Source organism: Perognathus longimembris, chromosome 1 (assembly GCF_023159225.1).
Source record: "Perognathus longimembris pacificus isolate PPM17 chromosome 1, ASM2315922v1, whole genome shotgun sequence".
Classification (NCBI taxonomy): domain Eukaryota; kingdom Metazoa; phylum Chordata; class Mammalia; order Rodentia; family Heteromyidae; genus Perognathus; species Perognathus longimembris.
Genome location: NC_063161.1, coordinates 55,379,487 through 55,394,483, shown reverse-complemented (window position 1 = coordinate 55,394,483; position 14,997 = coordinate 55,379,487). Strand labels below are relative to the sequence as shown.

Genomic DNA, 14,997 nt, shown 5'->3' with positions numbered 1-14,997 from the left:
GAGGAAGGGATAGTGAGATAAGGAGGGGAGAAAGGAAGGAAAGTAGGAGGGAAGGAAAGATTGGTTAAAGAAAGAAAATTCCTCCCACAAGATTATGCTTAGAGATAAGTCTAGGCTGGGGATGTTGCTTAGTAGTAGAACAATTAGCTAGCATTCATGAGGCCCTGGATGGAATCTCTAGCACCACATCCATCAATAAAATGCCTATTGACAAGCTGGGCACTGATGGCTCATGCCTGTAATCCTAGCTCCTCAAGAGTCTGAGATCTAAGGATTGCAGTTCAAAACCACCTCAGGAAGGAAAGTCTGTGAGACTCTTATCTCCAATTAATCACCAGAAAACTGGAAATGACTTTGTGGCTCGAAGAGGGACAGCACCATCCTTGAGCAAAAGAGCTCAGGGACAGCACCCAGGCTCCAAGTTCAAGCCCAATGACTGAAATGCCTATTTACTCCTAAGAGGGTTTAGACAGATGGTGAGAAACATACTTCTTTTGTTTTGGAAACTTGTCTCAGTGCCTAATACTCACTTCTTACTGAAGAAGTGGTGACTATAAACTTGTATTGAATTTTGCATCACTTGAAATTAATTCAGAGTAACATATCCTCGGTTTGTAATGCAAACCTTACTATAATGTTGATCACTCAAAGCCAGGCCTGGAGACATTGCCTGTAATCCCAGCACTTGGGATGCTAAGGCAGGAAGATTGCAAACTTGAAGCCAGCCTGAGATACATAGTAATGTCTCTTCTGCCTCAACTAATAAGATACTGTTTTTAAATTTAGACCATTTCACTGCATTATTTTTCCTTTAATGAACTATGAAAGTGATTCATTGGCAAGGCTCATGCCTATAATCTCAGCTATTTGGGAGGCTGAGATCTGAGGATCACAATTCAAAACTAGCCTGGGCAGGAAAGTCTGTGAGACTCTTATTTCCAATTAACTACCAAAACCTACAAGTGGAGCTGCAACTCAAGTGGTAGAGTGCCATCCTTGAATGAAAAAGCCAAAAGACAATGCCCAGGCCCTGAGTTCAAACCCCAATACTAGCACACACATACACACACACACACGCACACACACATTAGAAACTCAATTATGCATTAGACAATGACATGGAGTCAGTAAAATATGTCACAGCTCTTCTGCCTTGTGAATTCCTAAAGGGCAAGTGTTCCTCTATGGTGCCATAAGGAAAAACATGTCTTTATTCTAAGAGTAATTTTTTTGTTTTGTTTTGTTTTGTTTTTTGCCAGTGCTGGGGCTTGAACTCAGGGCCTGAGCACTGTCCCTGGATTCTTTTGGCTCAAGGCTAGCACTCTACCACTGGAACCACAGCACTACTTCCGGCTTTTTTTTATATATGTGGGCTGAGGAATTGAACCCAGGGCTTCATGTACACGAGGCAAGCACTTTACCACCTGGCCATATTCCCAGCCCCTGAGAGTAATTTTTGCCTTAAAAATCCCTTTCTTTATCTTTCCTTTTAACACCATCTCCAAACCATGGGGGGAAAAAAAATCAACAAACTCTTCTAGGATTTAAGTAATCCTTTTCAGCCAGAGACTTCAACCTCTGCCCTAAAGATAGTCAGTCCCCAGCGCCTGGAAGTTGAACTTTCCAGCTAACTGGAAACCACGGGATTGTGAATTCAGAACTTGGCTCCAGACTCTAACTTTGGGAATTGCAAGCACTGGGCCAGCTTCTCCCAGGTGCCTCCTTCAACTCAGCAACCTTCTGATTGGTTCCATGACAGAGGTCTTTCATTAAGGGCCACTACTAGAGGAATAGTCAAAATCACAGAAGAAAAAAAGTCAAGCTAGCACATCACCACCATGTGATTACATGAGAAAGTTTTCAAGGCTGTTGTTCAGAATTATGAGCTGCTTAAGCACAAATGTGCTTAACTTTCCACATAGAATCCTGCTTTGCAGGATGGCTCCACACTTGAGCAGGTATTCAGGAAAATAATCCTGATTCAGTGGTATATCCAGCGCTTCCAGAGCTCCTGGTATTCATTCTAACATCTTTTACCCATTGAGACCAAAGAGGAAAGTTTGCCTGCTCTTTCAAGCACCCGACTCCTGCTGTTGAGATGCTTTTCTGTGAAGACTGCACCAGTGATGTGTCTATCCTGACAGAAAAGATGGGGCTTGGGCAGTCACCTCCAAGAAAATCCAAGAGAACGGTAAGAACCTCTCTGCTTTTTTCTGTGCTCCCCCCGTATTTGCCGATGACAATGTGTAAATGTTTCAATTTTCCTGCTCATTTTCATTCTGCCTTCCTCTTCCTTCATTCCTGAGCTACAGAGAGAAACTTCCCCATCCTGAGCAGATATCATGGGACTCTGCAGTTCCAAATGCTGCGCTTGTACCAACAGCCTTAGATAAACCCTTCCTCAGGAAGGACTTCATTCACTCTCTGCTGAACCCTGAGGATGCTGATGCCTTAAAGCCAGAGCAGACAGCTTTTCATGGCTAAAGAGGATTCCAAAAGATGGCAGAACACTATCACCTCCAATGCAATGAGACTATCAGAGATAGATATTAAATTGTTGGAGTTTATTTCCTTTTGGAACTGGAGATAAGAGTTTCTCAGGTTTGTCTGCCTAGGCTGGCTTCAAACCTCAATCTCAGCCTCCTGAATAGCTAGGATTGCAGGTGTGAGCCACTGGCATCTGGCTTTGGAGTTTATTTCTTATTCTCCAACTTGTCCAGAAGCGCAGCCAGGGTAATTGCAGTAAAGTTTTTCTGCTATTGAAATCGTCTTCCAATCTGCTCACCATAGAGACACAGAGCAGTGTAGGGGAGCCCAGGGGAAATCAACTCTGAGAATAACCACCCAACCCCTGCTTCCAGCACTGAGACCCAATCCTTCCCCACTCCCACACCCTCCACCATGTAGCTGAGGTCTGTATGTTGACCCTCAGCCCCCAGAATCCTCTAGTCACCTCGTCTAGATTGGCCTTCTACACACATACTTCCCTCATCTCTTCATTCCAAGAACATCTTTAGCAGAAGTGTAAGAAATGAGCTAGGTGTCAGTGCCTCAAGCCTGTAATCCTAGCTACACAAGTCTGTGATCTGAGGGTGGTGTTTCAAAGCCAGCCCATGCAGGAAAGTCCATGAGACTCCTACCTCCAACTAACTACCAAAAAGCCAAAAGTAGAGCTGTAGTTCAAGTGGTAAAGCACTAGCCTTAGGCAGAAAAAGGTCAAGTACAGTGCACAGCCCTGAGTTCAAGCCCCAGTACTCTCTCCTCTCTCTCTCTCTCTCTATCTCTCTCTCTCACACACACACATACACACTCACACTCACACACACAGAGAGAGAGAGAGAATATAAGATGTATTTTGCAGGGCTGGGAATATGGCCTAGTGGCAAGAGTGCTTGCCTTGTATACATGAGGCCCTGGGTTCGACTCCGCAGCACCACATATACAGAAAATGGCCAGAAGTGGCGCTGTGGCTCAAGTGGCAGAGTGCTAGCCTTGAGCAAAAAAGAAGCCAAGGATAGTGCTCAGGCCCTGAGTTCACGGCCTAGGACTGGCCAAAAAAAAAAAGATGTATTTTGCACCTAAAATACATCTCATTTTATAGAAACCTGTTGTCAAATAGCTGACCTTTTGGACAAACTCAGTTATTACCTTTATCAGAGTTGTTCTTCATTTGGGGCATGGTTTTGTTTCTTGTTTGGCTGTTGCTATTGCTGTCCACAGCAGGACTTAAACTCAGAGCCTGGGTGCTGTTCCTGAGCCTTTCTGCTCAAGGCTAGTGCTCTACCACTTTGACACAGCTATACTTCTAGTTTTCCGATGGTTAATTGGAGATACAAGTCTCATGGTCTCACCTGCCTGGGCTGGCTTTGAACCATAATCCTCAGATCTTCGGCTCCTGAGTAGCTAAGATTACAGGTGTGAGCCATCAGGGCCCAGCTGGGCTTGATTCTTGTTTTTTTTTTTTTGTTTTTGTTTTTTGTTTTTGTTTTTGTTTTTTTTTTGGCCAGTCCTGGGCCTTGAACTCAGGGCCTGAGCACTGTCCCTGGCTTCTTCCCGCTCAAGGCTAGCACTCTGCCACTTGAGCCACAGCGCCGCTTCTGGCCATTTTCTGTATATGTGGTGCTGGGGAATCGAACCTAGGGCCTGGTGTATCCGAGGCAGGCACTCTTGCCACTAGGCTATATCCCTAGCCCTGGGCTTGATTCTTAATCAGTGAAACAAATCTGTGACTTTCTGTATTAGTAGCTGATTTAGAGAAGATGTTTATTTCAGTGAACTTTCTAAAAGCCATAAAGGCACAGATAGACACACATACCTCATATCCTGCTTTGTCTCTTTGTAAAAGAAAATCAAGTATGCAACTGGAATAAAGTGTCTGGGTTGACGGAATGAACACAGATGTTTATCTAACACAATGTGAAATCCTCATTGCTCATCTCCCTTTCTGTCATCAACATCCCTATCTTTCTCTGTAGTTTTTCCCTCTTCTTACCCCATATTCAAAATCTGGCACAATCTTTTATACCCCAGCATTAACTGAATCAATATCATCCTTTCTGATGAGAGACTAGGGGTTTAACTTGCTTTTTTTTTTTTTTTTGGCCAGTCCTGGGCCTTGGACTCAGGGCCTGAGCACTGTCCCTGGCTTCTTTTTGCTCAAGGCTAGCACTCTGCCACTTGAGCCACAGCACTGCTTCTGGCCATTTTCGGTATATGTGGTGCTAGGGAATCGAACCTAGGGCCTAGTGTATCCGAGGCAGGCACTCTTGCCACTAGGCTATATCCCCAGCCCTAACTTGCTTTTATACTTCTTTTTTATAGTAAAGGTGATGTACAGAGGGACTACTGTTACATAAGAAAAGTAATGAGTACATTTCTTTTTGAACAGTTCTTAATTGATTTAGGGCATAAATGAAAACACTTTATCTCAGTTGTTAGACATTTTAGATATTTATTGGAGGTGCTGCTAAGGTGGGGGAGTGGGGAAATTTCTTCACTTGTGATAACTTTTGTAAAGTCAAAGGAGAGAAGTTCTGTTAGCATGAAGTTCACCCCTATTTTAGGTTGACAGCCCTCATCTTGGGTTACCCACAAACCAGGCCCTGTCACAGTGGCCCATTCCCACCCAAACTGCATGTACCCCCACCTAGCCCCAGCAGCTCAACAACATGTTGTTTCCCAGTCAGGATGTTCTGTCCCGGTCCCACGGCTATTCCCATCCAAAATGCATCAGCAACATATGTCTGTCACAGTCAGGATGCCCATTCCCGGTCCAACGGCTATTTCTAGTGCCCAGCTACAGAAGGTCTTGTCCCGGCTATGTGCCAGATATAGGATGTTTTCCCCAGCTATAAATCACCTGTAGAATATGCTGCCCCAGCTGTCTGATATCTCCAGCGCCCAGCTGTGACCACTGAAGATGTCCTGTTCCCAGCCCCTTCTGCCTTCAGCCTCCTTGATACCGTATAACTATACCTGAGAGCAGACTGCTACTCTCTACCCCGGGAGAGCTAGCCTGGAAGGCCTCAGCTGATATTCAAATGCTTTCTTCTTCGAAATGACTATGTGTCCGTGTGGTTTCTGGGCTGGTGCTTTGAAGCACTGCTCCCTTCTTTCATTCAAAATGTGGATAAAGAGCAGGACAGAAAGGAATTCTCTAGAAATGTTAATTGTGTTGTGAACAGGACATATCTAAGCCCCAATAGACAATATGTCCATGTTCCCCTTGTGAAATGAGATGAAAGGAATTTTCAGGATAGCACTACCCGTAAAAAAAATTTGTCACCACCCAGCACCAGTGGCTCACACCTGCAATTATACCTACTCAGGAGGCTGAGATTGGTTCAAAGCCAGCCCAAGCAGGAAAGTCTGTGAAACTTTTACCTCCAATTAACCACCAAAGAGCCAAAAGTGGAAGTACAGCTCAAGTGGTAGAGCATTGGCCTTCAGACCAAACAACAACAACAACAGAAACAATTGCTTTAAGTACAGGCACAGCACCCAAGCCCAAATTCAAGCCCCAGGACTGGCACAAAACAAACAAAAACCTTGCTATGTCCATATGTTTGGAGAAAATCATTTTTATATGCCGAGCGCTAGTGGCTCATACCTGTAATCCTAGCTACTACTCAGGAGGCTGTGATCTGAGAATTGTGGTTCACAGCCAACACAGCCAGCCTGAGCAGAAAAGTCCATGAGACTCTTAACTCCAATAAACCACTCAGGAAACCGGAAATGACAGTGGTTCAACTGGTAGAGAGCTAGCTTTGAGCTGAAGAGCTCAGGGACAGTGCCCAGGCCCAGAGTTCAAGCCCCATGACCAACAACAACAACAAAAAAGCTTTGACTTTATATGGATTTCAAATAAAGTATTTGCATTCAACAGTATTCACCATCTTCCCATACAGGGCCCCAAAAAGTAAAGTCTCCACGTGGCCGAGCTTCATCATCACTGGACTTCAACTTTCATCCCACTGACACACAAAGCCAAGCATTGCCCTGTTTGTCCCAAGAATACAGGTAACCTAGGCTTAGCTGTAAGGTAGACCTGAGCTTGGGCTAATGGATTTATTATTGGAATCCAAATGTAAACTTCTCTTGATGAATTAACATCTTACAGATTGCTGTAAGGCTGGGAGGGTATGAATCAAGGCTGTCTAAATCAGCGAGATTAAACCATGTTTTTCTGGAAACAGGTTGTAGAGATCAAACAAAAGCAGAATGCTGGTAAATCTGACTCAAACTCACAAGTGAAACAAAAGTCTTCACATAGGAAAAAGAACTACTACGTAGAACCATAAATAAGGGTTTAAAATTATTTTAAGTACAATATCATCATTCAACTATCCTATTCATTATTCGGGTCCTAGTTTATACCTAGAATAAAAGGATGCAAGAAGGTTTTAAACTAAAACTAAGAGATGACTCTGGGAATGTGGCTTAGTGGTGAAGTGCTTGCCTAGCATGCATGAAGCCCTGGGTTTTTTGATTCCTCAGTAGCACATAAACAGAAAAGGCCAGAAGTAGGGCTGTGGCTCAAGGCATAGAGCGCTAGCCTTGAGCAAAAGTAGATCAGGGTCAGTGCTCAGGCCCTGCTTTTAAGCCCCAGAACTGGGGGGGGGGGGGGGGGGGGGCTGGCAGCAGTGGCTCATAAGTGTAATCTGAACTACTCAGAAAGCAGTGATTTGAGGATCACAGTTCAAAACTAGCCCAGGCAGGGACTGTTATCTCTAATTAACCAGCAAAGAGTAGAAGTGAAGCTGTGTCTCAAGTAGTAGAATGCTACCCTTGAGCAAAAAAGCTCAGGGACAGCATCCAGGCTTAATTACTAGGTTCAGGACTCACACACTCACACATACACACTCTCTCTCACACACACACATACACACACACACACGATTACAAAAAATAAAATGCTCACAGGTGATTGTGGAGTAGAAAGCCAACAAAAGTTTGAATTAGTGGAATTAGGGCATTTAAAATAGAGATAATTGTGCACGATGGCCCAGAAAGAAGGCCTGTCAGGTATCACAGACAAACAAGATGACAGATGAGGAAGAACTCTTGAGTATCAAAGAAAAATATTAATTAACACTGTGGATCAAGCCAACACTTAGACATGAGAAGCAGAAATTACTGTGTCATTTATTTTCTGGTTCCTATGCTTTTGTCAACATATGATTACAAAATATCCCTGAATATCCAACTTTTTTGTGTGTGGTGCTGGTACTGGGGTTGGCTTATTTTGCTCAAGGCTGGCACTCTGCCACTTGAGCCACACCTCCACTGTCAGCTTTTTGGTCATTAATTGGAAATAAAAGTATCACAGACGTTCTTGCCTGGCCTTGAACTGCAATCCTCAGATCTCAGCCTCCTAAGCATCTAATATCACAGGCATGAGCCACTGGTGCCCAGAAATATCCAACTTCTTACAAGAAAAAAATGGGGATAAAATTCCTTATCCCTTAGCTAAGAATGTCCCAATAATTCTCACTGAATTTTCAGAAAGAAGTGGAGGAAAATATTCTGTGAAAACTGAGGTCTTATTAAAGTTCAATGTGCTGTGAAGTAAGGAGCAGAGACAGCATGGCTTCCACAGGCATCGCGCATATTGCTTTTATGGTCCTGTTTTCCATTTTAAAAATTAATGGTCAGGGCTGGGGATATGGCCTAGTGGCAAGAGTGCTTGCCTCGTATACATGAGGCCCTGGGTTCGATTTCCCAGCACCACATATACAGAAAATGGCCAGGAGTGGCACTGTGGCTCAAGTGGCAGAGTGCTAGCCTTGAGCAAAAAGAAGCCAGGGACAGTGCTCAAGCCCTGAGTTCACGGCCTAGGACTGCCCCCCCCCAAAAAAAATTAATGGTACAGTGGTTCTCACCTGGACTCACCGCTACCCAACAGTTGAAGATCAGAAGGATGCTGGTCCAAGGCCAGTCTAAGTAGAAGTTTTTCAAGGCTCCACCTCAACCAGTAAGCAGCATAGGATACCATGCCTACTATCCCAGTTACTCAGGAGGAGAAAATGGGAGGATCACATTCCAGGCAACTCAGGCAAAACCGCAGGTTCCTATTGGACAAAAATAACTTCAATATAAAGGGTGGGGAGAGTAGTTACAGTGGTAGAGCAATCTGTCTAGCAAATGTAAGGCTCTGAGTTCAAATCCTGGGAATGTCAATGAAATAGATGAAACCTAGTCAGTTTACATTCATTGTTTTCTGCTAAGCCTTAAAAAATAAATATATTTCCATCAGTTGCAGAAGAAATGTGGCCCCATTTACTGATGCTTGGTGCTGGTAATGAGCCACTTGATGAATTTAGATTTAAAAAAATCAAATTAAGAAATTAAGGCAAACTGAGAGAGAAGGAAAGAGGAGAGAGAGAGACAGAGAGAGAGAGACAGAGAGAGAAGGGGTGGCAGTGTCCAACAAGAAATGTACACTTTACCTGACTTATATAACTGTAACTTTTTTAATTTTTAAAGAAATTGAGGAGAAAAGACAAAGTTTAAGAAAACACTGCAGATATGTGCTAGAGTTTGATTTGTGAGCCATAAGAAGAATGGAATCGAAGACAAATAACATTAATGTATAGGTGACCAGAAACGCTTCTTTTTTTGCCAGTAAATCCCAGTGGAATAAGAATTGGGTAGTATATTCTGAAATATATGAAGACTGTAACCATGATAACAAAAGAAGATTCAAAACTCTTAACTGAGCTGGGCACCAGTGGCTCATACCTGTAATCCTAGCTACTTGGGAAGCTGAAATCAAGAAGATTGTTGTTCAAGGCCAGCCTGGGCAGAAAAGTTTGTAAGGCCCTTTCTCCACCCCTAGCTAGGCCCAGATGTGTGTGCCTGTCATGCCAAGCTACATGGGATACTGAGCTTGGGATAATGACGTTCCAGACCAACTGAGACAGAAAAGGCCTGGAGGAGACTCGATCGTGGCATCTGCACGATGGTAGTGTGTGCCTAAAATCCCTAAAGTAGGCAGATCTTGGCCCAGACACTCATCTAGGAAGGAAGTGAGACCCAGTCTCAAAAAATAGAAAAATAGCCAGTACTGGTATCATGGTTCAAGTGGTAGAACCCCTGACAAATTTAAGGCCCTGAGTTCAAACCCCAGTACCACCAAGAAAAAAAATTTAAATGAACTCTTAATTGAGGTACAAGTGAGAGCAGTCTTCAAATACTAAAGCAGAGCTGGTCACTAGTGGCTCAAGCCTGTAAACCTAGCTACTCAGGAGGCTGAGATCTGAGGATCATGATTCAAAGCCAGCCAGATAATCGGTGAGACTCTTACCTCCAACTAACCACTACAAAGCCAGAAGTGAAACTGTCACTTAAGTGGCTAAGCACTAGCCTTGAGCAAAAGACCTCAGGAATAGCATCTAGGTTTTGAGTTCAAGCCTCAGGACAGAAAGAGGAAAGAGAGAGGGGAGGGAGGGAGGGAGGGAGGGAGGGAGGAAGGGAGGGAGGGAGGGAGGGAGGGAGGGAAGGACGGGGAAAAAGAAAAGAAATACTAAAACATCAAGCAAAGCAAATAGGGTTATAGGAAAACAGGCAATGACTTGAAAGATAAGTTGTAAGCTATCTCACCTCCTTTCTATTTTATCCCAAGGAAACATCATCCCCAAATGGCCTGGAAGAAGCACAACAGCTCCATCACTGAGTTTCTTCTCACAGGGCTGTCCGACGACCCCCACATCGAGGCTCTGCTCTTTGTGCTCTTCCTGGCCATTTATCTCCTGACCATGACAGGAAACCTGCTGCTGCTGCTGGTGATCAAGGCTGACTCCCACCTCCACACCCCCATGTACTTCTTCTTGAGTAACCTCTCCTTCCTGGACCTCTGCTTCTCCTCAGTCACAGTGCCTAAGCTGCTGAAGGACCTCCTGTCTGACAAGAAAACCATCTCCATCAAGGGCTGCCTGGCTCAGGTCTTCTTTGTGTTCATCACTGCAGGGACTGAGGCCTTTCTGCTCTCCATGATGGCCTATGACCGCTATGCTGCCATCTGCCACCCGCTGCTCTATGGCCAGATCATGAGCACTGAGCTGTGTGTGCGGCTGGTGCTCATCTCCTGGGGCCTGGCCTCTCTTAATTCTGTTGTCATTGTGCTCTTAGCTGTTAATCTGGACTTCTGTGAGGCCCAGACTATCCATCACTACACCTGTGAGCTGCCTTCCCTCTTTCCTCTGTCATGCTCTGATATCTCCATCCACCTTGACATCTTGATCTGCTCCACCTTGCTGCATGGGCTTGGCACCTCCCTCCCCATCTTCTTCTCTTACGCTCGCATAGTGTCCACTATCCTGAGCATGAGCTCCACCAGAAGCAGGAGCAAGGTGTTTAACACCTGCTCCTCTCATCTGATTGCAGTGATTCTCTTCTTTGGGTCAGGATTGGTTCGCTACCTCATGCCCACCTCTGGATCCTCTCTCGATCTGCTCTCCTCCTTACAGTACAGCGCTGTCACCCCCATGCTCAATCCACTCATCTACAGCCTGAAGAACCAGGAAGTAAAGGCAGCCATGAGAAGGACATTGAGGAAATTCCTACATTCATTTGCATAATGAACAAAGATGTGGAAGGGTAGGAAGAGTTTGGGTCAAGTGCTTGAACTTGAGATCGAATTTTGGACCACTGACTTAAAGGGAGCCCTCTACCACTCTTTCTCACTATACTGACACCGAAAACTGAAATGAACAAAATTATATTTAGAAATGTTTTATATATAAGCTCCATATAATCAGTCTTCTCTTTGTTCTACTCACGTCCAAAATTACCAGCAGTTTCTTCCTGGATTGCAAAAAATGTTGTACCTCCTGAATTGATCATTTATGTATCTTATTTTTCAACCTTTATTATTTTTTGCCTGATTGGTCTACTCTGTTATAGATCTTTTCCCAGTAACTACTTTTTTCTTTTATCCTTTTAGGAATAAGGTATTTGTTTTGAGAGTTCTGGGTTTGAACTCAAAGTCTTGCACATACTAGGCAGGTACTCTACTTTTTGAGCCATGCACCCTTACCTTTCTGCTGTATTTTTGAAATAAGATCTTGCATTTATGTCTGAGTAGGCCTGAACCACAATCCACCTATTTACATTTCCTGCATAGCTGGAATGGTAGTTGCATGTTTTTATGCCCAGCTTTATTAGCTTAAATGGGATCTTGGTAACTATTTGCCTGGAATGGTCTTGGGACTCAATCTTCCCAAACTCTGCTCCTGAGTAGTTGGAATTACAAGATAAACCACTATGCCAGGTCAAACAATACTCTTAAATCTCTCTGTAAAGTCCAACTCTAAAAAATAAAATATATTGACACCTCTATAACAAACTACAAGTTTGTTTGTTTTGCTGGTTCCAGGATTTGAACCCAGGGCCTCACTTGTTCAGCTGACACTTGAGCCATGCCTCCAGCTTAGATTTTTGTTTGTCACTTAAGAGAGTCTCATTGACTTTTCTGCCTTGCCTAGCTTTGAATTAAGTTCCTTCAGATTGGTCAGGTGCCCGTGACTCATGCCCACAGTACTAGCTACTCAGGAGGCTGAGATCTGAGGATCAAGGTTCAAAGCCAGCCTGAAAAGCCAGTGAGACTCTTATCTGCAATTAACCACCAGAAAACAGGAACCGGTGCTATGGCTCAAGTGGTAGAGCTATAGCCTTGAGCAGAAGAACTCAGAGACAGCGCCCAGGCTCAGAGTTCAAGCCAAGATACTCCAGATCTCAGCATCTTGAATAGATTGGGTTACAGGCATGAGCCACCTCCTGGATTCATTTGCTTTATTCTGACAGTTCCCTCTTCCTTCTGTCACATACATTTTCCTCTCTCCAGGTTCATTTATATTCTTGGTTTTTGTCGACAGATGATCACGAATACATTATCTGTACCTTATAGGGCTCTTTTTGCAGATACTAGGATTCAAACTCAGGGCTTCACACTTGCTAGGCAGATGCTCTACTGCTGAGACATGCCTAAAGATGTTCTATGCCTACATAGACCTAACTCCCAGACCTGCCCCCAGTACCGGTTCATCGCTCAGCCTTACCAGAAGCTCCAGGCTTGCCACCCCATCCCTTCGCCAGGGATGTGCTATAGCCACAGAAACCTCAGGCCCTGGCCAGCACCACACAACCAACTTCCCGGGCTTTTTTCAAACTCAGTCCAGCACCCCTGGCTCCAGTTCAGGGGTTGGCCCTGTGCACTCAAGGTGCGGTACAACTCAACATCAGGCCAGTCTCTGTAGTTCCAGATTTCAGGACCATCTCAACTGGACACTCCTGAGCAGCCTCAGTCTATAAGCTAACCTGCCTAGGACTCAGATTCCAAAGTCATTAAAAATCAATCAATCGGGGCTGGGGATATGGCCTAGTGGCAAGAGCGCTTGCCTCATATACTTGAAGCCCTGGGTTCGATTCCACAGCACCACATATACAGAAAATGGCCAGAAGTGGCGCTGTGACTTAAGTGGCAGAGTGCTAGCCTTGAGCAAAAAGAAGCCAGGGACAGTGCTCAGGCCCTGAGTCCAAGGCCCAGGACTGGCAAAAAAAAAAAAAAAAATCAATCAGTCAATCAATAAAGTTTCCTACCCAATAGAGCTCAGTAGAGGTGCTGTGTCCATCTGTCTGTCTGGCCTCTACTCACTAGGGACTAGCTCCAAAAATATCTTCAAACATGGCCAAATTTCCCCAAAGAAAATAATCACCCTGTGCAAGAACCAGTGTCTCAAATTCAGTTTAATTTTTTTTACAAGAAGGTCAGACAGTGGTGGCTCGCAACTGTAATCCTAGCTGCTCAGGAGGCTGAGATCTGAGGATCCTGGTTCAATCAGCTCAAGCAGGAATCTGTGAGACTCATCTCCATTTCACCACCAGAAAACCCAAAGTAGAATTATGGCTCAGGGACACAGCCCAGGCTCTGAGTGTGAGCCCCGTGACAGACAATTTTTTAAAAAAATATGTTTTTTCAAGCAAGCCGTGCCAGTAGCTCATGCCTGTAATCCTCGCTATGCAGGAAGCTGAGATCTGAGGATTGCAGCTCAATATCAGCCTGGGCAGGAAAGTCTGTGAGACTCTTGTCTCCAATAAATTACCAAAACAGCGGGAAATGGAGCTGTGGTTCAAGTGAGTGCTAGCCTTGAGTAAAAAAAGCTCAAGGACAACAGCCAGGCCCTAACTTGAAGCCCAGGACCAGCAAAAAACAAAAAGAAGAAAGAATAATTTCAAGAAATTCTCAGCAAGAATGAAGTCAGGCTCCAAAAGACAAAACAAAAACATGTTTTCTCTCATATGCAGTAGTTAAAGTGAGATTATAAACATACATTAAAAATATACATGGGGGGCGGGGCTGGGAATATGGCCTAGTGGTAAAGTGCTCGCCTCATATACATGAAGCCCTGGGTTTGATTCCTCGGCACCACATATACAGAAGAAGCCGGAAGTGGTGCTGTGGCTCAAGTGGCAGAGTACTATCCTTGAGCAGAAAGAAGCCAGGGACAGTGTTCAAGCCCTAAGACTGACAATATGTGTGTGTGTGTGTGTGTGTATGTGTGTGTGTGTGCTCATATACATATTTAGACAAACATTAATTAAAATATGGAATAAACAAGGGAAAATTCCAGTGGTGCAACTCTTTTTTTTTCTTTTTTGTCAGTCACAGGGCTTGAATGTGGGGCCTAGTTGCTGTCTCTGAGCATTTTTGCTCAAAGCTAGTGCTCTACCACTTTGAGCCACAGTGACACTTCTGGCTGTCTGGTTGTTAATTGGAGATAACTGTCTCCAGCTTTGATGCCTGGTCTGGCTTTGAATCACAGTTCCTCAGATCTAAGCCTCCTAAGTAACTAGGGTTATAGGCCTGGCCATCAACATCTGGCTGGTGCAACTCTTAAAACACTAACTTACAGTCTAATGGAATGAATACCAGGAAACTAGAGCATGCATTATCAGGAATGAATGGAAAGAGGAGAGAGGGCAAATACAGCTATACTGTTTAATGTACATAACTGGAAATGGAACCAGGTACGTTGAAGGGTTGGGTGGGGTCAGAAGACAGGGAGAAGAATGCTCAAAGGGGTGACACTGATCAATTTGCATTAGACTCATAAATCGATGGATTAAATGAAACTCCTTTGTACAATTACTTAAAAATTTCTTTTTTTAATTAATTTATTTTTTTATTAATTAAATTTTGTTGACAAGGTGTTGTGCAAAAGAGGTACAGTTATATAATCGAGCAGTGAGTACATTTCTTGTGCTATCTTACACCCTCTTTTTTCTTTACTTTCCCTAGATCAGGTAGGCATATATACAATACCCAGTGTACCAAAATCATATGCAGTAGCCACGTGGCATACACCAAAGGAAATCCACCTAGAACTTTAAATATAACGTCAACAATAGGGTTTGCTTATCCTTGTCATATATGATCATACATAAATAGCTGTTGAGCTACTGTGATCCACTGAGAGGTCTATTTTAGACCTTTTTATG

The 14,997-nt window shown here is 44.0% G+C and overlaps 1 protein-coding gene across 1 annotated transcript; it reads left to right on the top strand.

Moving 5' to 3' along the window:
• Positions 1 to 1,820: 1,820 nt before the first annotated feature.
• LOC125354852 (olfactory receptor 8S1-like) lies at positions 1,821 to 11,324 on the top strand. Its single transcript, XM_048350764.1, has 3 exons — positions 1,821 to 2,191; positions 6,408 to 6,519; positions 10,124 to 11,324. The coding sequence occupies exon 3, from the start codon at positions 10,140 to 10,142 to the stop codon at positions 11,076 to 11,078; it is 939 nt and encodes a 312-aa protein (XP_048206721.1). The 5' UTR covers positions 1,821 to 2,191; positions 6,408 to 6,519; positions 10,124 to 10,139; the 3' UTR covers positions 11,079 to 11,324.
• Positions 11,325 to 14,997: the final 3,673 nt, after the last annotated feature.

What these genes read in the sequence shown, in the direction of transcription:
- LOC125354852 (XM_048350764.1), top strand. Translation starts at nt 10,140, where the DNA reads ATGGCCTGGAAGAAGCACAACAGCTCCATCACTGAGTTTCTTCTCACA.